The 20,327-nt window shown below is 43.9% G+C and overlaps 1 protein-coding gene across 1 annotated transcript in view; it reads right to left on the reverse strand.

The window, feature by feature from the left end:
• The window catches only part of LOC122814114 (extracellular calcium-sensing receptor-like), a 134,165-nt gene that overhangs the window by 67,756 nt on the left and 46,082 nt on the right, over positions 1-20,327 (reverse strand). Inside the window, exon 3 of the mRNA XM_044086728.1 lies at positions 5,093-5,320. Coding sequence (XP_043942663.1) covers positions 5,093-5,320 — 228 coding nt within the window. The remainder of the gene's footprint in view (positions 1-5,092; positions 5,321-20,327) is intronic.

Raw genomic sequence — 20,327 nt, forward strand, 5'->3', positions numbered from 1 at the left:
GAATGTTTTACAATTGTGTTTATCTCTCAGTTTCTTTGAAGGAGACAGGATGTCTAGAGCTAGACGTTTCTTTGTATTGTCTTGTAACAAAAATAGTTACTAGTTTTAAAATGTAAAGTGTTTTTGTTGCTCTATGACTTCCTAGCAGCTGCACATCTCAGAGATGTATTTTTGACACAGAGGTGCTAAATTCTAAGTATCTGTTTAGCCTGGGAACTGAAGGCAGGTGACAAAGAGTGATGAAATCTGAGATAACCCGGCAGTAATGTTTTGATATTAATTTTGGAACTCTCAGAGACTGTGCATTTTGTATTTGTCTTTGGACCTGGAAACATCCTCTCATCAGCACTTGCTTTGCTAATTGTAAGTAACCAGGGTACAGTGATCTGTCTTAGATATAGATAGAAATATAGTAAAGATTATTTTAGATCTTTTCTATATTTGCAAATCTCCAAAATGGACAGACCCCTTCACAAACCAGGCACAGTCCAGAAGTAATCCAAAGGAAAACCAAGTATTCCTTTCACAAACCAGGCTCAGTCCAGAAGTAATCCAAAGGAAAACCAAGTATTTAAGTTATAAAATGTTCCACTGTTGTAAAATAAAAAGCAAAATCCAGTTGTAAAAACCTACTACACTTTATTTCTGTTAAGCGCTCTTTGTCTTGCTTTTAGCTTCAAACCACATACAGTTACATCACACCATGGTATAAAACCTGTTCCACTCTCAACTTACCTTCAATTTATTACACAAGTCAACTGGGCTGCTTGGTTAGTAATTGATAAATGATACAGCAATTAAGTTACTGCTTCACTGTTACTTAGATTTCAATGTGTAAGCTCTTGCTGAAATACATGTACTTACATTGTGCAATAATTAAATCAACTTTATAAGTTTGTGCCAAGTGTTATGAATTTATATTTATGTTTAAAATAAATACTTGTTTAAAATACATAGTTGAAAAGCATAGTTAAAAAGTTATGAATTTATGTTTATAATAAATACTTGTTTAAAATGCATAGTTAAGAATGCATACTTAAAATGTTTCACTTCTAAGTCTATTACTTATAACATACCTTAATACATAAGTAAATCAAGACATTAATACATAAATCACCTCTACCAAAACTGTTACAACTATTTGCTTGAAGCATGCAGTATTTAAATAAATGTAAGTATCTAACAAATCTTATCTAACAAAGCTGTCTGAAGTACATTTCCTAAAGTTTATAAAACAAACAGCACTAGTCCTAAATTGCCTGATAATGTGCATTCAGAAATGGCAGTGATAACTACGTCATAGTCTCTGCAGAAGGGGGCATAGCTAGTAAACCTGTGCCAGCCTTCCCCAGAAGTGCATGTGTATTTGTGTATACATCAAATCTCAAAGTGTGTGTGTGTGTGGGTGTGTGTGTGTGTGTGTGGGTGTGTGTGTATCAGCTACTTGGGCAGGACACAAAGCAATGGTTGGACAGAGAGGGTGCTGGAGGTTTTTGCTTGACCACTCCAAGCGTCTCCAAGCCTGACTGCATGTAACTGCATGCACACAGGGTATGGCATTATCAAACTCATTCCCTATCAGGGCATCTGCAGGGATATCTTCAAACACACCTACTTGCTTGCTTTCTTTTACACTCTACCAGTCAAGGTGAACCCCAGCCAAAGGTATTTGGAGTGGGGTCCCTCCTAAATCTCTGACTGGAGTAGACTACCCAAGCAAGTAGTGTTCCTCTGTAACCATTGCAGGCTACACAATGGTTAGGTCAGAGGCTGTGTCTCTCTTAGCCATGGCCGCTTTACCATTCACTAAAATAGGATATACCCTCTGTTGTAGTTTGGTACCATTGTTGCCTCAAGACAACTTACTGCTGGCATTTTTGTTATTCTCACTTACTGGCTCTCCCACCTTTGGTTCCCCACCTTGCCTCCGTGGATATCCATATGCTACAAGGCCCCACTGGTTGCATTTAAAACATTTAACCCTTGGTCCTGGTTGTGTACCTTGACTAGTTGCTTCCCCTGCTATTGTCAAACTCTGTTGGGGCAGTCTGGGTTACCCACCATGGGTTTGGTTAGACACATGAGCAGCACTGGGTGTCCCTTTCCTGTGCAGTGATGCCCTGCTTACTAGGTATAGGTTTCCCTTCTTCCACAACTCATCTACAGTATTGCATTGTCTATCAGCTAACCAGATTCTCATGTCTTCAGGCAAAGTGCTAAGGGCTTGTTCCCTCACTAAAAGGTCTGCCAGCCCTTCAAAAGTAGTGACCTGACATCCACTCACCCACCTATGAAAATAAGTGCTTAGTTCAGCAACATATTCACACACACTTTCATCTGCCTTGCTTCTACGCTCACAAAACTTTTTCCTATAAGCTTCAGCTGTTAACTTAAAATATTCTATCAAACAGTTCTTTACAACATTATAATTTAAACAATCAGTATCAGACAATTTGGAGGTAACAGTTACAGCTTTCCTATGGAGTAAGGGGGTCAGAAACCATACTGAGAGCCCTTGGTAAACATTTTGAGGATTACATACCATTTCAAACATATGAATGAAACTATCAAAATTATCCCTCTCTGTAAATTGTGGAAGACATTTTCTGACTTTTGTTGCTTTTGGGGTCTGGTTACTCCCTTCCTCATTACCTCCATGACTCTGGTGAAGAGTCAGCATCTCCTTTTCATGTTGCCTCTGTCTCTCCTTCTCCTCAGCTTCCAGGCATTGCAGTTTCTCATTTTTCTCAGTCTCAACATGTCTTAGAATATCTGCTACTTCTATTTCCAAATACTTGGCCTCTAGCTCAAGTCTCTTTAACTCCAGATGGATTTTTAAGTATCCTGTGGAAAGGTTGAGCTGTCCATTTTCTGAGAGTTGTGCATTGCCTTGGTCAGTCTGATTGTCCTCCTAGTTGCCATTCTGTGATGCAGCTGTGATTAAAACTGCAATCATGTATGCTTTAGTCATGTTGGCATGCACCGGTCTTTTAGCCTGGCAGATTTCAGCCAACTGGCTCCTTGTCAGCTTACCATACTCCTCGCTGACATGCTTGCTTGCTCTCCCTAACTAACTAAGTTAACAAACAAAATAAAACAATTGTGATATGAACTCTGAATGTTCACTACATGGATAACTGAAAGTACAAACACCTTCAGTGACCACTGTGCACAGGCTACAGGAATTCAATATCTGCACCACTACAAGCCAATTAATATGTGATGTAGCTAACTCACCACTATCAACCAATTAATATGTGATGTGGATATCTCACCACTGCCAAACAATTAATATGTGACACCCCTGCACTGGCCCAGTAAGCAAGTAGCCACAATCCTCATCACTATCACCAGTCAGGGACGTGCACATTGGGAGGATGACAAGTACACACACAGAAAAGTACAATTTCCCTTAAGAGCACAGAATGATCACAGTCTGTCTGGGGCTGGTTTCTGCCTTTTTCTCCAGATCACCAATAAGACTCCCTACTGGCACAGCTATAGGGTTAAGATATCAGCTCAACACTTCAGCTCTTGCTATCTCAGCAGGAAAGCCAACATCTTGAATGACCCTTCTCACCCTGGACATCACTTGAATGAGTTGCTGCCTTCTAGCAGATGGTTCAGGTCCATTCCATCTTGGACAAACAGACTTAAGAATAGTTTCTATCCTAGGGCCATATGTGAACTGAACAATGCTAAATACACTGAGTACAGATAATAGCCATTTGCATTATAAGGTATACGTTTACATTCCTGTGCACCTTACTTTATTCCTTTCTTGTGCAACATACCCAAGTGCAATAACTTAGTGGTTTACTGCATTGCATTGCATTACATTGTATTGTTTGGTGTTGTATTGTATTTTATTCTCTTATTTATTCATGTTCATTATATGTCAATGCACTTCAGGAGGATTGCTACAAATTTTGTTGTACTTGTACAATGACAATAAAGGAATCTTATCTATGAATCTTATCTATTATATGTCACTTCAGCACTGAAAGTCATGTGATACACTTCCATCAAAAATGTATAACTGATGCCTAAGTAGTTTATTTAGAAAGATGCATATTTTCTTATTTCAAGTACCAGTTTTAGAGGTGACTGAGTCATCAGTAGCACTGCAGAATGATGCTCCCTTTCCCGTTATACCTCCAATAGGGCAGACAAATTACCAGTCAGTGGTATACTAACAGGCAATATATACATAAGTAATTTTGCCAAACAAGATATCTTGTGTGACTTACCAGGACCAGGCAAGACAAAACCATCTTTATTTATCTTGACAAATAATATACTGTATTCCATTAAATGGACCTGAAGTGGAACATATGCTTACTTTGCAAGTTATTAATCTGATAAACAACTAAACCTACAAGGTACAATGCCTCTTTTGAGAGATCATCTGGATCTTATCTTATATCCTATCGTGCCAGTAAAAAATCTATAGTTTTTTGCTGCATTTCAGTTGGAGAAAGAATACCATGCCAACCATAGATTTAAGTAACGACTCCAAAAATGTTTTCAAGATGAAAGCCATATATCTCAACCTCTGACTTCAGGAATTCTTCACAAAGCCAAAAAATAATAGGGAAGCGAAGGTAAGAAATCAGGGAGAGATTTAAAATTTTTCTACTGCAAACATAGAAAGTTGCTAGAATAAGAGATTTTGCATTAGCATGCATTTTATGAAGGGTATGACATCCAAAACTCAGATGTATCTCATTAGCAAGTTCAGCTCATAATTATTTGGCAGAAAAACACAAATCTTATGAGGGAATGACCAAAATATGAGACACATGTTTGGACTTTTGGGCAGCTGAGAAATATAATGGAGTGACAAATTGTAATGTTAGAAGAGCATTCAGAAGAGTGGGTAAGTGACTAGAGTGCCACCAGGTGGTTCATCATTCTCTTGTTCAATGTGCTGAAAGCATGCAAAACTGTATTGCATTAAATTAAAAATACAATCAGGCAGCTAAACACGACAATGCTTGCAAGAGCTGTAAAAGTATACAGAGACAGAAAATAGCCAATCAAGCAATAGCCAATCAAGCAAAAGTCTTTCATTATAATGAACTGCACTAACCTTTGTAGCACCATCATTCCACAAAATTAGTTTTGTATCAATTTGGATCTGCTCATCATTGGGAGCCCATGACTTAAACATGCCCACTTTTACTGTCCGACTTGTACCATTTGGGAAAAATTGAAAGTTTTGAATATCATATTGTGTTGGCATGTCACCATGAATGTTAAAATATACTTCTTGGCCTGCTGTATTCATGAAATGGACTGACTTGATAGAGGTGAGAAGCTGTGGGAATATAAAATGAGTGGAAAGACTTGATTAGATTGCCCAAAAACAACATGGCCACCGTGTAGTGGTTGCTAAGGGGGGAAGCTGAGTCTAAGACATTTCAATAAGCATTAGTAGGCAATCTCATGTAAATGAGGGTTAGGATACTGAATCTCACAGTCACATAGCAAATGAGCACAGTCTGAGTAGTGTAAGAGATACATAAGGGGGAGGAATAGAGTAGGAGATAGGTGACATCACAGGGGGGAATGGTAGAAAGAAATGCAGTTCATTGGAGGCCAGTGTAACATGACAGATGACAGACACAGATCAGGGAAAGAGGTGTGCCACTAGATAAGTCATGGAAAGTCAAGAAATGGAAGGTGTACACTGTTACTTACACCAAAGTTTCTTGCTGGGTGTGCATGCGCACGTGTGTGCGCCATGAAGCGCGAGTAGGGCAGTGTGCATGCGTGTAAGGCAGACTCAGCATGTGGGAGCGTGTTGGGAGATGTTTAACACTGTTTGCGCTGATGTGCACATGTGTAGGGCAGGCTAAGTATGTTGGAGGCTGTTGGCAGACGTGTAACAGTGTTTGCGTGGGTGTACGCGCGTTTTAACCCGAATAAGTAGAGTATGAACCGTGTAAGCATGTGTGCGCACGTGTAAGCCACTGTGAGCATGCTTCTGATAGTATGCACATTGCTCCCCCCTGAGGAAACAGAGAGGAAAAAGGAAGTAACAGAATTAATAGGAAGCTAGCAGGGATAACTGCTGAAGCTAGCAGGTGAAAACAATTAGAAGCAGGCAATTACACAGGCAGAATAGTAGCCTAGTCCAGCACTTAAAACTCTGCAAACAGTAGTGCAGGATGTTTCCCTTAAGAGACACTGAAAGACAGGAGTAAGCTAATAGAAGTGAAAACTGAAAAAGCTGAACTCAGAGCAGAAATGTTAGGGGCTGCCATAGCTGTCATAATGAGACATAGGCGACTTGCTGAGGGTGGTGACAATGCAGATGGTGCCAGACAACCCACAGTGAGGAGACGGAGAAGAGTGTACAGGCCCAGGGTCACCTACCATGGGTTACATGAGCTGGAGATAGTAGAGTGCTATAGAGTGGACAGAGAGCTCCTGCAGCAAATTGTTGAGCTGTGCAGGCCACGCCTCACACACAGAACCAACAGAGGGGAACCCATCCCAGTGGAAACCAAGGTATGTGTTGGCCTAAGAATACTAGCAACAGGTACCTTCCAGAGACCAACTGGCGATATGATGGGGATATCACAGGCATCAGCCTCCAGGGTACTGCACCAGTTCCTGGATGCCATGTCAGCACATGTTGGTGATCATGTATATTTCCCCAATGCCAGTGAGGTATTGGCCAGCAATAAGCGTCTCTTTCAGCAAATAGCGGAATACCCTGAGGTAGTGGGTGCAATAGACTGCACGCACATACGCATCAAAGCACCAGCCGGTAAGCGAGGTAGGGCCTACATTAACTGCAAGGGCTTCCCCTCCATCAGCTGCCAGGTCGTGTGTGATGCCCAGGGCATAATAATGAATGTGTGTGCTGGCTGCTCTTGGAGTTACCACGATTCCCACATCTGGCATTTGACACAGCTGTACCAGACATGTGTCAATGGGGACATCCCACACGGACACCTAGTGGGGGATGCAGGTTATGCACTGGAGCCGTGGCTGATGACACCCATAAGAAACGCACACATACCTGAACAATAACGCCATAATGAGGCACACGCACAAACACGTAATGTAATAGAGCGTGTGTTTGGGCTGCTCAAGTCACGGTTCCGGAGTCTGGACACATCTGGTGGAGACTTGCAGTACACACCAACTACATGTACCCAAATTGTCATGGTATGTGCTATGCTACATAATATGATCTTGCGAAAACAGCTGCAGCAGGACCAGCATAGGACCGGGCCAAAAAGCCCCCCCCCCCCATTGCCAAGGCCATCACAGGCAGAGCGTGACTCGGAGGAGGAACAACCTGAGCCTGCCCCAGTAGGCAGAAGGAGGCGTGCCCAGTATGCCCTGGCCTTGGCAAAGAGGCAACGCATAGCACATACACTGGCTGAGTAGGAACTCTGGGAATGATACCCCCTCTGACTCACTCAAATAATAACATGGATGCCTAAAATGACATGACCTGCTCACAAACATGTACAGGGAAGTGTAATATGCGCATCCGACAGAGGCAGCCCTGCAGCACCACCTGAGGCATGAATGCCATGTGTTAAGTAATGTAACACCATGTACTATATGCACACATGAGCATCCTGACTAACATCCACCCTCACCAAGCATGAAGCCACAAAATGACGATGGGATGATCAAGTGCAATAACTGGCTGAAGTAATGCAGTTAGTCAAAGGGGAGCCAATGTGTTTCAGGCTGGGAAGACATGCGGAGCATGACATGATGCACCACCTGCTAGGGGTGGCATGCACCTATCATGCCATGCCCCATGGATATTGGCAAAGGCTGTCAGTACCCACAGCATGCCCTGAATAGGTAAGTCTCAAAACACAAACCCACCTTCATAGGTTCTACAAGGGATAGGAACCTAGATGTAATGCTACCCAATGACAGATGTATAAACAGCAAGATGTGTGCAGTGTAAACGCACACAGTATGGAGAATGTAGATACCAGTCCTGTAATGGAGAACTGGGTCAAGGCTCAGATCAGCACCATAACACTACCAGGTCACACCTCATACTGTGCTGTACAGCCACAAAACATGGAACAAGCTACAAAAGGAGGATGACTAGCAAGAAATGGCAAGGATAACCACACCCCCATGTTGGTACCAAAACAAGAAGCAGCATGGATTAGCCATGGTCAAATACCAATGGCTAAAACCGCCTCCCAGTATATAGCCTGCTGCAGACTACTGTCCTAATACCAGGAACAGCACCTGGCCTATGTCGGAATACATGAATATATCAAGCCCCCCAAACAACATTATATTGCTTGACTGAAAATACACAGACATACACCGGGAGCATTATACTAGCACCGACACAGTAGGAGAAAATTACCCAGATTCTATAAACCAAAATGCCCAGGAACAATGAACCACTCCCACAAGAGGGGTAAGCATACTGGATGTGATAATCAGCAACATGTGTACTGGATGGCAAGATGAGAAGTGTACCCCTCACTGGTAAGACCAGACCATAGAGTAGTCACACTGGATATACACATCCTGACCCCAGTCCCTGGCCAGAATACCACGGTGAAAAACATGTGTAAAGCATAGGTTGCAGCCCTCAAATCTGATGTTGAATCCACAAAAGGCCCTGTGTAAGTGCAGAATATGGGACACACCACAGAACATGTTATACAGGCATTCCATGAACACAGCCAGGAATGCTTGGTGTATGCAATCACAAATAACAACAACACACAATGCCATACACACAGGCATCTGGCATGCTGGACTCCAGCCATTACTAAACCATGCAAGAGAATGAGGAAGCTACCACATGATAGAGCAAACATAAAAAGGGAAGTAATCACTGACCAGTAGTATGGCAATAACATATGTGCACACATACAATCCACTAAGTCCAGCCACAACAAGTAGAATCTGTGAATCCAGAGGCAATGTGACACCAGTCCCAAGTACACAGACAACCACAACACCCCCCAATAAATACAAATATATGTGACAGATGCATCCATGTATCCAAACCAGAGGTTGAGCTCCACCAACTCAGTACTGTCAAAACTAGTCAGTAGGAGAAGGTAACCACATACACCATAAACCCAGTCCCACATAGACCTACCACAACTGTAAACCAAACACATAAACACAGACAAATATTCCCGGAGGCCTTAATTACAAACACACCACACCAACAGAAGCCTCCAAAGCAGATCACAAGCAACCACAACCTTCAAACATAGCACATGCAACGAATAGTACGCAAAGCTGGTGTGCCAAACAGTCACAGGCCAGAAGGAGAAACAACATGCCTGATACAGTCATAATAGGTGTCTGTATAGGCAGACACACTGCTGTCCCACTCATCAGACTGAACAAGGGAAAGGGTAGAGTAAGCTGCCTGTAGGCTGCCACAAAATGCCATATAACACAAGTACGCATGTTACCCCAAAGCAAGCAGAAATATGATGCACTCAATGTCCATGCTGGTGTGAATTACCTGAGATGTACCTCCCTGGTCAACATGAAAAGAGACATGGATGGTCCCTCTGAGTATGTACCCCAGGGCGGTATGACACTGGCTGTGTGCAGCATCCAACCCTCACCAAGAATGATGCCACAGTACAAACACAGAATGCTCATGTTTAACAGCTGGCACAGTTACAGCTGTCAGTCCAAGAGGGTCTAATGTCTGTCTGCTTGAGATGTCAAGCATGACAAGGCATGCCATTGTTCCAGGGATGGCTTGCACCTGTTACCCGTGTGCGTCTGGATACTGGATAAGGCCTTTGCTGCCTCCATAGAGCCGTATGTAGGCAAGGCCAAAAAGACTACCCACCACCCTAGAAAACATAAGTGGTAGAAAACATAAGTGGTAGGAAACATAAGGGTAATGCTGACCAATGCCAGATGTGTAAACTGCAATATGCATGCCCCTGAGGCACTTCCCATTATGGAGAACATCAATGTCTGTGCAGTGACAGAAGCCTGCTGCAAGCCTAGTGATAGCACACCAGCACTACTAGGTTATACCACATATCATGTGTTATGGCCCCAACACCTGCACCAAAACATCAAAGGAGGGGGAGTATCCATATGCAGTACAGACACACGTATTGCCAGGTAACTGACAATGCACAAAGCAGCAGAGACCACCCATGTGCACATAACTGTAGTCAAAACTGCTGTACAGTCTGTAGCATGCGACAGAACACACTCTCACACACAAGAACTCCACCCAGACATCCGAAGACACTGGACAGTATGAATGTCCCACCAAATACCAGACAAGGTACACACAAATTACCACATAGGTGTCAAACCATTATGTATGCAAGGAGTAATCAGGGACCTAGGGACACAGGTCGACATTAATCTGTCATGTGACACCCACAATGCCAATGTGGCTATGAAGATTGTCGATATTGGACACCGTATCATGAAAGGATTCACATCAACATCAACAGAGGTCACTGTGCCGCTGTACTGTTCCCTTATCAGACCCATAATCTAGTACAATGACTCATATGGGATGTACCGTACATGACACCTGCAGCAGTTCGGAAGACCTCATAGTTACCCCACCAACAGGATAAAGGGTGTGAAATATATGTCATATGCTGCCTGGCTGTAGACACCCCAGCTGACTGCAGTCACACACTGCCTACACAGAGGCATTGTATGTCTGTTGTACAAGGCCATATCCAACACAGGAGTAATGGACATGCTCCACCACAGGAAATCAAAGCCATTGGAGCTGTGAGAGTCACAGATGTCAGCCTCAACACATAATGAAATAAGATGTGCTGGAGGGACAGATACATAATCCAGAGGCTCCCCACACCCAGAAACAGGATCCCAATCCATGGTAGGCAGAGCCCCTCACTGACACCCCTCAACAGGAATATTGCCAAGTGGATGGATGACCGTACATGTATACTGGGGGTCCTCACTGTGTCACGACCAGACAGAGGCACAGTGAAGAACTTCATAAATGGCCATAATTGAACATAGCAAGGGGTGGTGAAAGACACACACACTCTGGCTAGGCTTACTAATGGCCTAGGGTGTATAGCCTAGTATGAACCCATGAACCTATGAAGATACAAAACGTACAGGACACTAAGGATAATCACAAGGGTTACCCAACCGATGGTAGGAACCATGTTGGACATCCACAGATATGCTCCAAATCACACAGATATTACAGACAACATACCAAACACACACACATATTGCTAACATACAACCTGTCAGGTGCAGTGCAAACACCCCCCCCCCCGAGTGCAAAATACCTATCCCAGCAGACTGATGGTCCCCTGACATTGCAGATGCTGAGGTAACAGCCATCATCTGCAAAGCAGAACACACAGCAGCAAAGGTATGTGATGGTGTCCTGTGCTGAGGCCAACATGGACTCCAAGAATAATGGAATGCCAAATCACACTACTGCCCAATGTCAGCCTTACCACAGGATATGTACCCAAAGAGCAGTGTACAACAACAGTGGTCCATCACAACAAAGGTGTTGCCTGAATGGATACTCCAAACTACCACCCCAGGATCTTGACAAGCTTGTTCTGCACAGCTACGGAAAGGATCAGTATGTACCACAGTCAGAAGGCTATTGTGGACCTACTGATACTGGACCCTACACAGTGTGGCTGTCGTAACTGCAGAACCTGCCCCTAAACATGTCTGACCCATTTGATGCAGTCATTAAGGTCATTGATGAGGGCAATGTGGTCCACACAGCATAGCTGGACCGTGCACATGCTTCTAGACAATACCGTACGAGTTCAGTATGGATATGTTGACCAGCTTAAATATATACCCCTATGTCAGTAGAGGGGTTGCAAACCAGACCAAGGACAGAACTGACATGGTCAGACATGCCGCATCCATGTCAGACTACAAAGCAGATATGAGTGGCATCCCACAAGGCCTGGTCTTGCCCCCCCCCGTTCTGTATATATGTTCCATAGGTATAGGCCAACATAGAAGGACTGTGACTGAACATGTATGCAGAGGAGTACAAACAGCCCACCATATCCGACCCCCAGCTGACACAAGCAACCCACAAAAGGGCCACCTACAAACAGACAACTGTAGCCATAGCCATGTCAGCAAGCTAATTGCAGAAATGTGTATAGACAACCACCGTGGATATAGAGTAAGTGCCCACAAATTACCACACAGGTGTTAACCCATGAGGTACCTAACATGTAATGTGAGACCTGGGTACAAAAGGTGATAAATATCCTGCACTGGACAAACATGTGGCTGTAGTGTTCGCAGAAACATGTACCATATACCACCCAAACATGAAGGTTGGCAGATGTAGATAAGGGGAACTCACTGTGGCTCTGCAGTCATCCTCCATCAGCGTCACAACTGACTACAATAGGATATACCGCAGCAGACACCTCCATCAACTGTAAAGTCCACAACAGTACCCCACCAGGGGTAGCAAAGAGCATGAACAGATGCCATGTGTTGCCTGAGTAAACAAACTGCAGCCCCACACACCGCCATCCTTCCCAGCTACAGGAAAGCTGTGCCTGATGTATGAAGCCATGTCCAACCTGGAATGAATGAACATGTTGCACCTTGTACAATCTGAATGGCAGTGAGCTATGCACATGAGAGACCTGAACCCCAGCACTGACATACATAGGACAAGCTGTACAGAATGATCCATAACACAGAAGGCAGCCCCACTCTTCAGTAAACTCCTGGTACAGGTCAGCCAGAGAGTCACATATCGACACCGCTCAAGAGGAATCCTGATGAGTGTATGGGAGATGGTAGGCTAACCCTGGGTATCACTGTTATGTCAGAGGTAGACGGAGGCACAGTATACTAACCATGACATATGTCATGGCAAACTCCAGTTACAATGTGTGTCGAAGGACAAACACACCCTGTGACTAGCATCAGAAATGGCCTAGGGAACATCGCTAGTGTTTGCCAATGTCCACCCATGTTATGGAATACACTAGCAATGCTGGACAAGCCTGGTGTAGGTAGTCCATATCTGAACATATTGCAACATGGTCATATGTGTACAACTGGCCCCTACACAGTCTGTTGTGCTCACTATGAAGATGTCAAGCAGTCATAGGACTAAAGCCCAGGATACTGTCCACCACAGTGAAAGTACTGAACCAGTACACTATACTGTACTACAGTGTTAGGTCATTATGAAAGTATGTTGAGAACTGTCTGCAAAGTATCCCATGCAATCCCTGCAGGCACAGTATAATCCCTGTTGTGGCAGACACGAAGCAGTTGGCCAGTTAGTACACAACATGACACCCAACACACAACCATAAACGTGAGATATTGTTGATGTTCACACACACCCAAATATGTGGTGGACTTCAGAGTGCAACATATGGAAAGCTCACACTGGACATGCTCGCACACTTTGATAAATGAGGCATATGTCAGACAACATGCCATGGAAAGGCTGAACTGGGCATGCTCACACATATTTGTACATGTCTGTCCAGGAACCAACCACAACACAGCAATCAGCCCAGTGCACACCGTAAATGACTACAGAGACATAAGTGACATAGTGGATTGCTGTCATATGCAAACATCTTCCACAGATACACAAGTTGGACATAGGAACAGGGAATGCTATGGCAATAAAGACCTGCAAACAGTAGAACAGCACAACACATATTGTGCATCCGACAATTGAACATATGGGTGTAGAGGTCAATACTAGGCTTGTTGCCCTAGAGAATGACAGCTCAGCCAGATTGTGTTTGGCATCTGCATCCCCAGGATAGTAGGCTACTGTGCCACTGTAAAGTAGGTCACAGAAGGCAACATGTGAGGCTAGTGAGCTGTGCCTCTGTCAAGCAGGGGCACCGTGGAGATCCCAGGGATTGAATGTGCTAAGCCACAGCCATGTTGTCGGTGTGTGCTGTGAGAGGGTTGCTGAGGATCTCTGACAGTAGGTGTCCGTCAATAACAGACTGAGGGGAGCCCTATCTGCATTCTCTGGACGATTCCACTGTCAACACTGTGTTGTAATGAGTATGTGTGAATGAAGTGCCGTGCCGGAACTGTTCACAGATGTCCTCTCTCTGTGGGCTACAGCTCTGCAATGTATTATGTCACTCTGTCTGTTGTACGGCGCATATATGGCTGGTGTACAGCTGACAGGTGTCTTGTTGTGGAGCAGTCATGGATATATGTGGGATAGCATGACCAATGCAAACCGTACACATGCTCATAGAATGCAGTTGTCAAGGATTATGCTGAGTGACCAGTATAGTCCTCCAGCATGGGTCCTCTGAAGTCGTCCACCCCAGTCTACACAAGTGTAGAGTCTGCTTGTGCTAAATACAGTTTGTGTGCAGTGACAACCTTGCCTAGGGGTGGAGATGGGATATGGATGTCCAGGGAAAGGTGGGTATGGTCAGATATCAACAATGGTGGTCTACCTCTGGTGTGGAACAGTGAGTACCCATGTTGCAGATGGACAGGTGCAATATTTATTCCCCCATGTGGCTGTGGTGTGTGGTTCTGCCATAGCACATGGACCCACAAATTGTAGTGGCTGTAGGGTAAAGTGGTAGAGGCCTGAGTAGTTCTCACACACAATATGCCTGTACCTGATGATAACAACTGGAATGGTGTATGTGAACACCTGCATATCCTGGCACTGTTCCCAGGGAAGCCAAGTGTGTGTCCTGGATGTGGGTGTGGTGTTCTGGACTGGTTGTGTTGTGTGTTACAGGTCCTGTGGTCCCAAAGCATGGTATAGAACATAACCTGCCAGTGCGATGTGCATATCTGACCCTGACGTAGGTGGCTGCAAATGCATATATATGCTATCCCCTACCTGACAGGTAGTACTACATGTACATACCTCTGTAGAAATAAAGATGTCAGTACCCTATAAATACTACAGGTGCAGAACAGATGCCCAGTAATTTGGATAGTGCGCTCTACTAATGCGTCTCCCTCAAGTGTCATAATATAGTTAGGTAGGGGTTCGAATCCTGCAAATGCTCAGTGTGTGTGAGTGAGTGGGGTTTGTGTGTGTGAGTGAGTGGGGTTTGTGTGTGTGAGAGGGAAATGTCCCTTTTGGCAACTGGGAAAACACACTACAGGATTCACATTCCCCTTTTTAAACACTGATGATGTCAGCACCCTATAAGTACAGCAGGAGAAGGAAAACCTCCCACTAATGCGAATAACGTGTTCTGCTAATGCCTCCGTCTCGAGTGTCATAACATAGTTAGATAGGGGTTTAAATCCTGTACATGCTCAGTGTGTGTGGAGAGGGTCAGTGTGTGTTCAAGACTGTTTGAAAACAGTATCCCTTTTGCCAACTAGGAGAATACACTACAGGATGCACATTCCCCTTTCTAAACACTGATGATGTCAGCACCCTATAAGTACAGCAGGAGAAGGGAAACCTCCCAGTAATGTGAATAGCACGCTCTGCTAATGCGTCAGTCTCAAATATCATAACATAGTTAGGTAGGGGTTTGAATCCTATATATGCTCAGTGTGTGTGGAGGGGGTTAGTGTGTGTTCAAGACTGTTTGAAAAAAGTATCCCTTTTGCCAACTAGGAGAATACACTACAGGATGCACATTCCCCTTTCTAAACACTGATGATGTCAGCACCCTATAAGTACAGCAGGAGAAAGGAAGCCTCACAGTAATGTGAATAGCACGCTCTGCTAATACATCCGTCTTGAGTGTCATAACATAGTTAAGTAGTGGTTTAAATCCTGCAAATGACAAGTGTGTGTGTTAGGATGAGGGGGTTAGTGCGTGTGCAATTTTGTGTGAGGGAAATGTCCCTTTTGGCAACTGGGAGAACACACTACAGGATGCACATTCCCCTTTCTAAACACTGATGATGTCAGCACCCTATAAGTACAGCAGGAGAAGAGAAGCCTCCCAGTAATGTGAATAGCGCACTCTGCTAATGCGTCTCTCCCGAGTGTCATAATGTAGTTAAGTAGGAGTTTGAAATCGATAAATGGCATGTGTGTGTGTTTGGATGTGGGGACTCTGTGTGTGTGCAATTCTGTATGAGAAACATGTGCTTTTTTTGAAATCAGGGGATCACACTACATGATGCACATTACCCTTTCCAAACAGTGATGATGACAGCACTGTTTGGAAAGGGTAATGTGCATCACACTACATGATGTAGCTACAGTAATGCTCGCGCACAATGTTTCGCTGGATGCAGTAACATTAAAAAAGGCAGGCTTAACAATGCTTTATACAAACATCAGGTATTACACCCTTCAGCATCCTTCACATTTACAATTATTGACATCATCAGGGGTAAAAAATCAAATAAAACAGGTTGGCATGCATTACTTAATTCAAAGGAGAAAAAATGGATTGTCAAGTTGGGTGGGCTTTTCCCACCCGGTTTGAATGACAAGTTCTAGAAATAACCAATCAGATGTATTTGCAGTCCATATAAAGGCATGCTTGAAGTATACTTGTCTCACACTGAGGAAGGCCGTGTTTGTTAATACCAGCCAAAACCAGTTTGTGCACTTCTTTGCTGTCCTTAGTATTTGCAATAAATGATTTTTATTGGGTTTGGTTTTGCTGGCTCTTCTTTTTTGTTCTCTTGATGCAGTCCAGCCATATAAACACAGTTCTTGAGACTGTCATATTGCCAGTGTTGTTATGGAGGATAGGTGGTCTTCCTGTGTATGGGAGGGTTGTGTGTGCCAGGCTATGAACCAGATGGCAGTCCGACACACTGTTAGCTGCACATGATTAGGCCCTGATGCTTTGTGCTGTGCCAACAACCTGGAGGTGTGTGTATCTGTGGTACCTTGGGATACCACCCCTCGTCCATGTGTGTTACATGTGTAGGGGATGACAGGCATGGTATGGGGCATAACTTGTCAGTGATGGGTAACACCTGTGAGCCATGAATCAGGAATCTGGTACTGCACAGACATTGCAGTTCACCATGCTGATGACAGTGTCCGGTGCATGCATCTTCTGGTGTACACTGCTGTTGTTGTATAGCAGCACTGTTAGTGTCCTAACCTGTGTGATACCCACGGAGGTGGCTATGTAAACCATGTCCTGCAGCATAAGGCAGTATGTGTGTACCAAGGAGCTTTGCCATTATACATCGGGCCATGGGTGTCACGTGCAAGATGACCCTTGCACATCATTGTGGCTTCCCTAGCATGTAAGCACACATTGACAGCCAGCGGATACCCTATGAATGACAGTGGAGACTGAGCATAATGTAGACATACAACACCCTTCCCACATATAGTGGTAGCATACCTGGTGAGGGTATGTTGGCAACCAAGATCAGGCTCATACTGGCCTGTGCCACATGCTGAGAGATCCATTCTATGTTCCCTATCATGTAGTCCAGGGAGGTATGTCTCAGGTCAGCCATACTGGCATGGTCAGTGGGTGAGTCATATGTGTCCATGCCTCTGACTGACCTGTATGCATGTGTTCTGTGGTGGACCATAGTGCCCCTGAGGCATATCACTGTGACCTTCACCAGATACAGCCTGTTGAGCGGGACCCCAGTGCAGCACCCAAGACAGGTACCTGACACGTCTGTAGCAGGTGTGTTGTGTAGCCCTACAGGCTGTGAGTGTGTGGCACAGGGGATGTGTGTGCCATGTGTGGCATGTGCTCTGTTCTGACGGAACATATGCCTGTGTGCCAGCTGTGGAGGTGTGTGATGCTCAGGCAGGATGCTATTCTGAGTCCCCACGTATGCCCCAGTGTGTTCAGAATGCTGTCAGTGCGTGTCAATGTCTGACTTGTATTGTAGTCACTGTAATATATTTTATTTATTTATTTATTTATTTATCCTACATTTGTTGACCAGGATAGTCCAACTGGATGCATGTCCATTTCCAGGGGAGGCCCCGGGAGAAAAGCTACAAGGGTAAGCAGATATAGCATTACATAATACCAGCATTACATATTACAAACAGATTATTTACAGAGATTACATAAGTAAGCAAGTTAAACATGTTCCACAGGTTAATGTTAGTCCTGAGCACAAGTCAGGATTAAATTAAATTACACAGTAAACTGGTTAACAGATTTTACACATTCGACTTAGCCAGGCTTGATACATTGACATAGCCAGTTAAGTGACAAATGTTGTTTGAGTCTAGTGTTAAATTGACCTAAGGTGGAAAGTAAGGTAATATCAGCTGGAAGTGAGTTCCAGGATCTACTTACAGAGTTTGCAAAGAGAGAATCACTGGCTGTGTTATTAAATTTGCTAGTCTGAATTAGTAGTTTGTTAGAGGATCGAAGCAGTCAAGGATTGTTATAGGGGGTGATAATATTTGAAGTGCAGGAGTATTGTCCGGATTATAGAGGATTTTATAGGCCATAATCAGTTGGTTATACTGTATTAGGCTGGGTATTTCAAGCCAACCAAGCTGATTTAGATTGATGCAATGATGTGCCCTAAAAGGCAGCCCAGTGGCAAACCTGGCAATGTGGTTGTAGCACATTGAGTGTTTGTTAAGGACAGTCTTGTTCATATTCGAAAGTAGAGGGGATGCATACAGAAGTGTTGAAAGAAGGTGTGAGCGAGCTATGGCACCTTTAGCTGGAGGGGTTAGGAAAGCTTTTATTCTGTAAAGTGACCCTAGTTTTTTATTGATGGCTTTGATAATTTGGTTAACATGTAGGTCACATTTGAGATTATTGTCTATGATGACACCTAATAGTTTAGTAGATGGGTCAAGGGAGATTATTGTGCCATCAGTTGATGTTATGGTAAAGGTGAAAGCGGTAGACCTACGTGTTGGTGAAATAACAGCAGTTTAGTTTATTTTGGATTTAGGATCAGACAATGTTCAGAAAGCCAGTTTTCTATTGTATTAAAGGTGGTCTGGGTAGCTGACCATAACTCTACTGGAGATGTGGCTGAGCAGATCAGAGTAGAGTCTTCAGCATATTGGATACAGCTGACTTTTGGGATGACAGTATAAAGGTCGTTAATGAAGATGGAGAACAGCAAGGGCCCTAGTATAGAGCCTTGTGGTACTCTGAGGGTGTTAGGTAGAAGGTTAGAGAGTTTATTCTGCCAGAGGCCAGCCTGCTGTCGACCATGCAGGTAGGATTGAAACCATTGGAAGGCTCCAGTATCTAGACAGAATGTTTGCAGGGTGTGGATTACAAGTTGGTGATCAACCATATTGTATGCCTTGGAAAGATCCAAAAAGAGGGCTGAGGATATATAATTAGTGTTGCAAGTATGTTTTATGGTGTTAGTAAAGGCTAGGAGGCCTGAAGTAGTGCTGTAATGAGGACGGAAGCCATGCTGAGTGTCTGCCATAAGGTGATTTTGGATTAGGTGGTGCATGAATTGTCTATGAATAAAGTTTCCATAATCTTTGCAAGTGGAGAGAGTATAGCTATTGGCCTATAATTGGAGAATTCAGTAGAGCTGCCTCCTTTGTGAAGTGGGATTACACAGGATATTTTCCAGATGGTGGGACATTTAGATTCTACCATGGTTCGTTTGATTAGTTTTGAGACGGGGAAAGCAATAGCATCATCTGATTTTGATAGGTACTCGGCAGGGAGTTGATCAGCAGAAAGTGTTCACAGTTCTCACTGTGATTTCAGGTCAGTGCTATAAAAGGGTATGTGGGATAGGCGTTGCCCTTTCAGATTGTAAGGGCGGGGACCATGCTGGTATTCTGTGGACAATGTTCTGTGAGTGTAAAGGTTAGTATCTCTCTCTCATGATTCAGGCTGTGTTGTAGATTCACATTTCTCCATTCCTCTCTAATGTTCCCTGTAGTAAGTGTGTATGCACAATGACTCCTACAACTATATATAGATATATATTTATATAATATATGTACATATACATACATTTATATATGTACTTTAACTGACATTATTACCTACAAGCTGCCAACTAGCATGGCTGTTTGTGTTCACACACTACTATTATGGGAATCCAGTAGTATTGACAGTAATTCTACATGACATGCTTTGGGTACTACACATCCTATATTCCCTTTACATTCATCCCTACTATTACATGTTATATTTATTTTAGCACAATGTTCTTGTATAAGAGTCATGGCTTAGTGGTAGGTCATACAGACTAGTGTTTCCAAGGTCCTGGGTTCGGGACTGACAGTGGGAATTTATTTTGCTTTTGAACTGAGTGCAGGACCTGTCAATCAAAGTGACTAAGGCACTTTTAAGCAGTTGTAACTGGGTTAGCGCTGGTTTGCGCGGAGCTCACGCATGCGCACTGGCGGTTAGCTCTGCGCACACGCCAAGACACCGCTACAACCGCTT

This window comes from Protopterus annectens, chromosome 10.part0, assembly GCF_019279795.1.
Source record: "Protopterus annectens isolate FY-2018-M chromosome 10.part0, PAN1.0, whole genome shotgun sequence".
Lineage (NCBI taxonomy): Eukaryota > Metazoa > Chordata > Ceratodontiformes > Protopteridae > Protopterus > Protopterus annectens.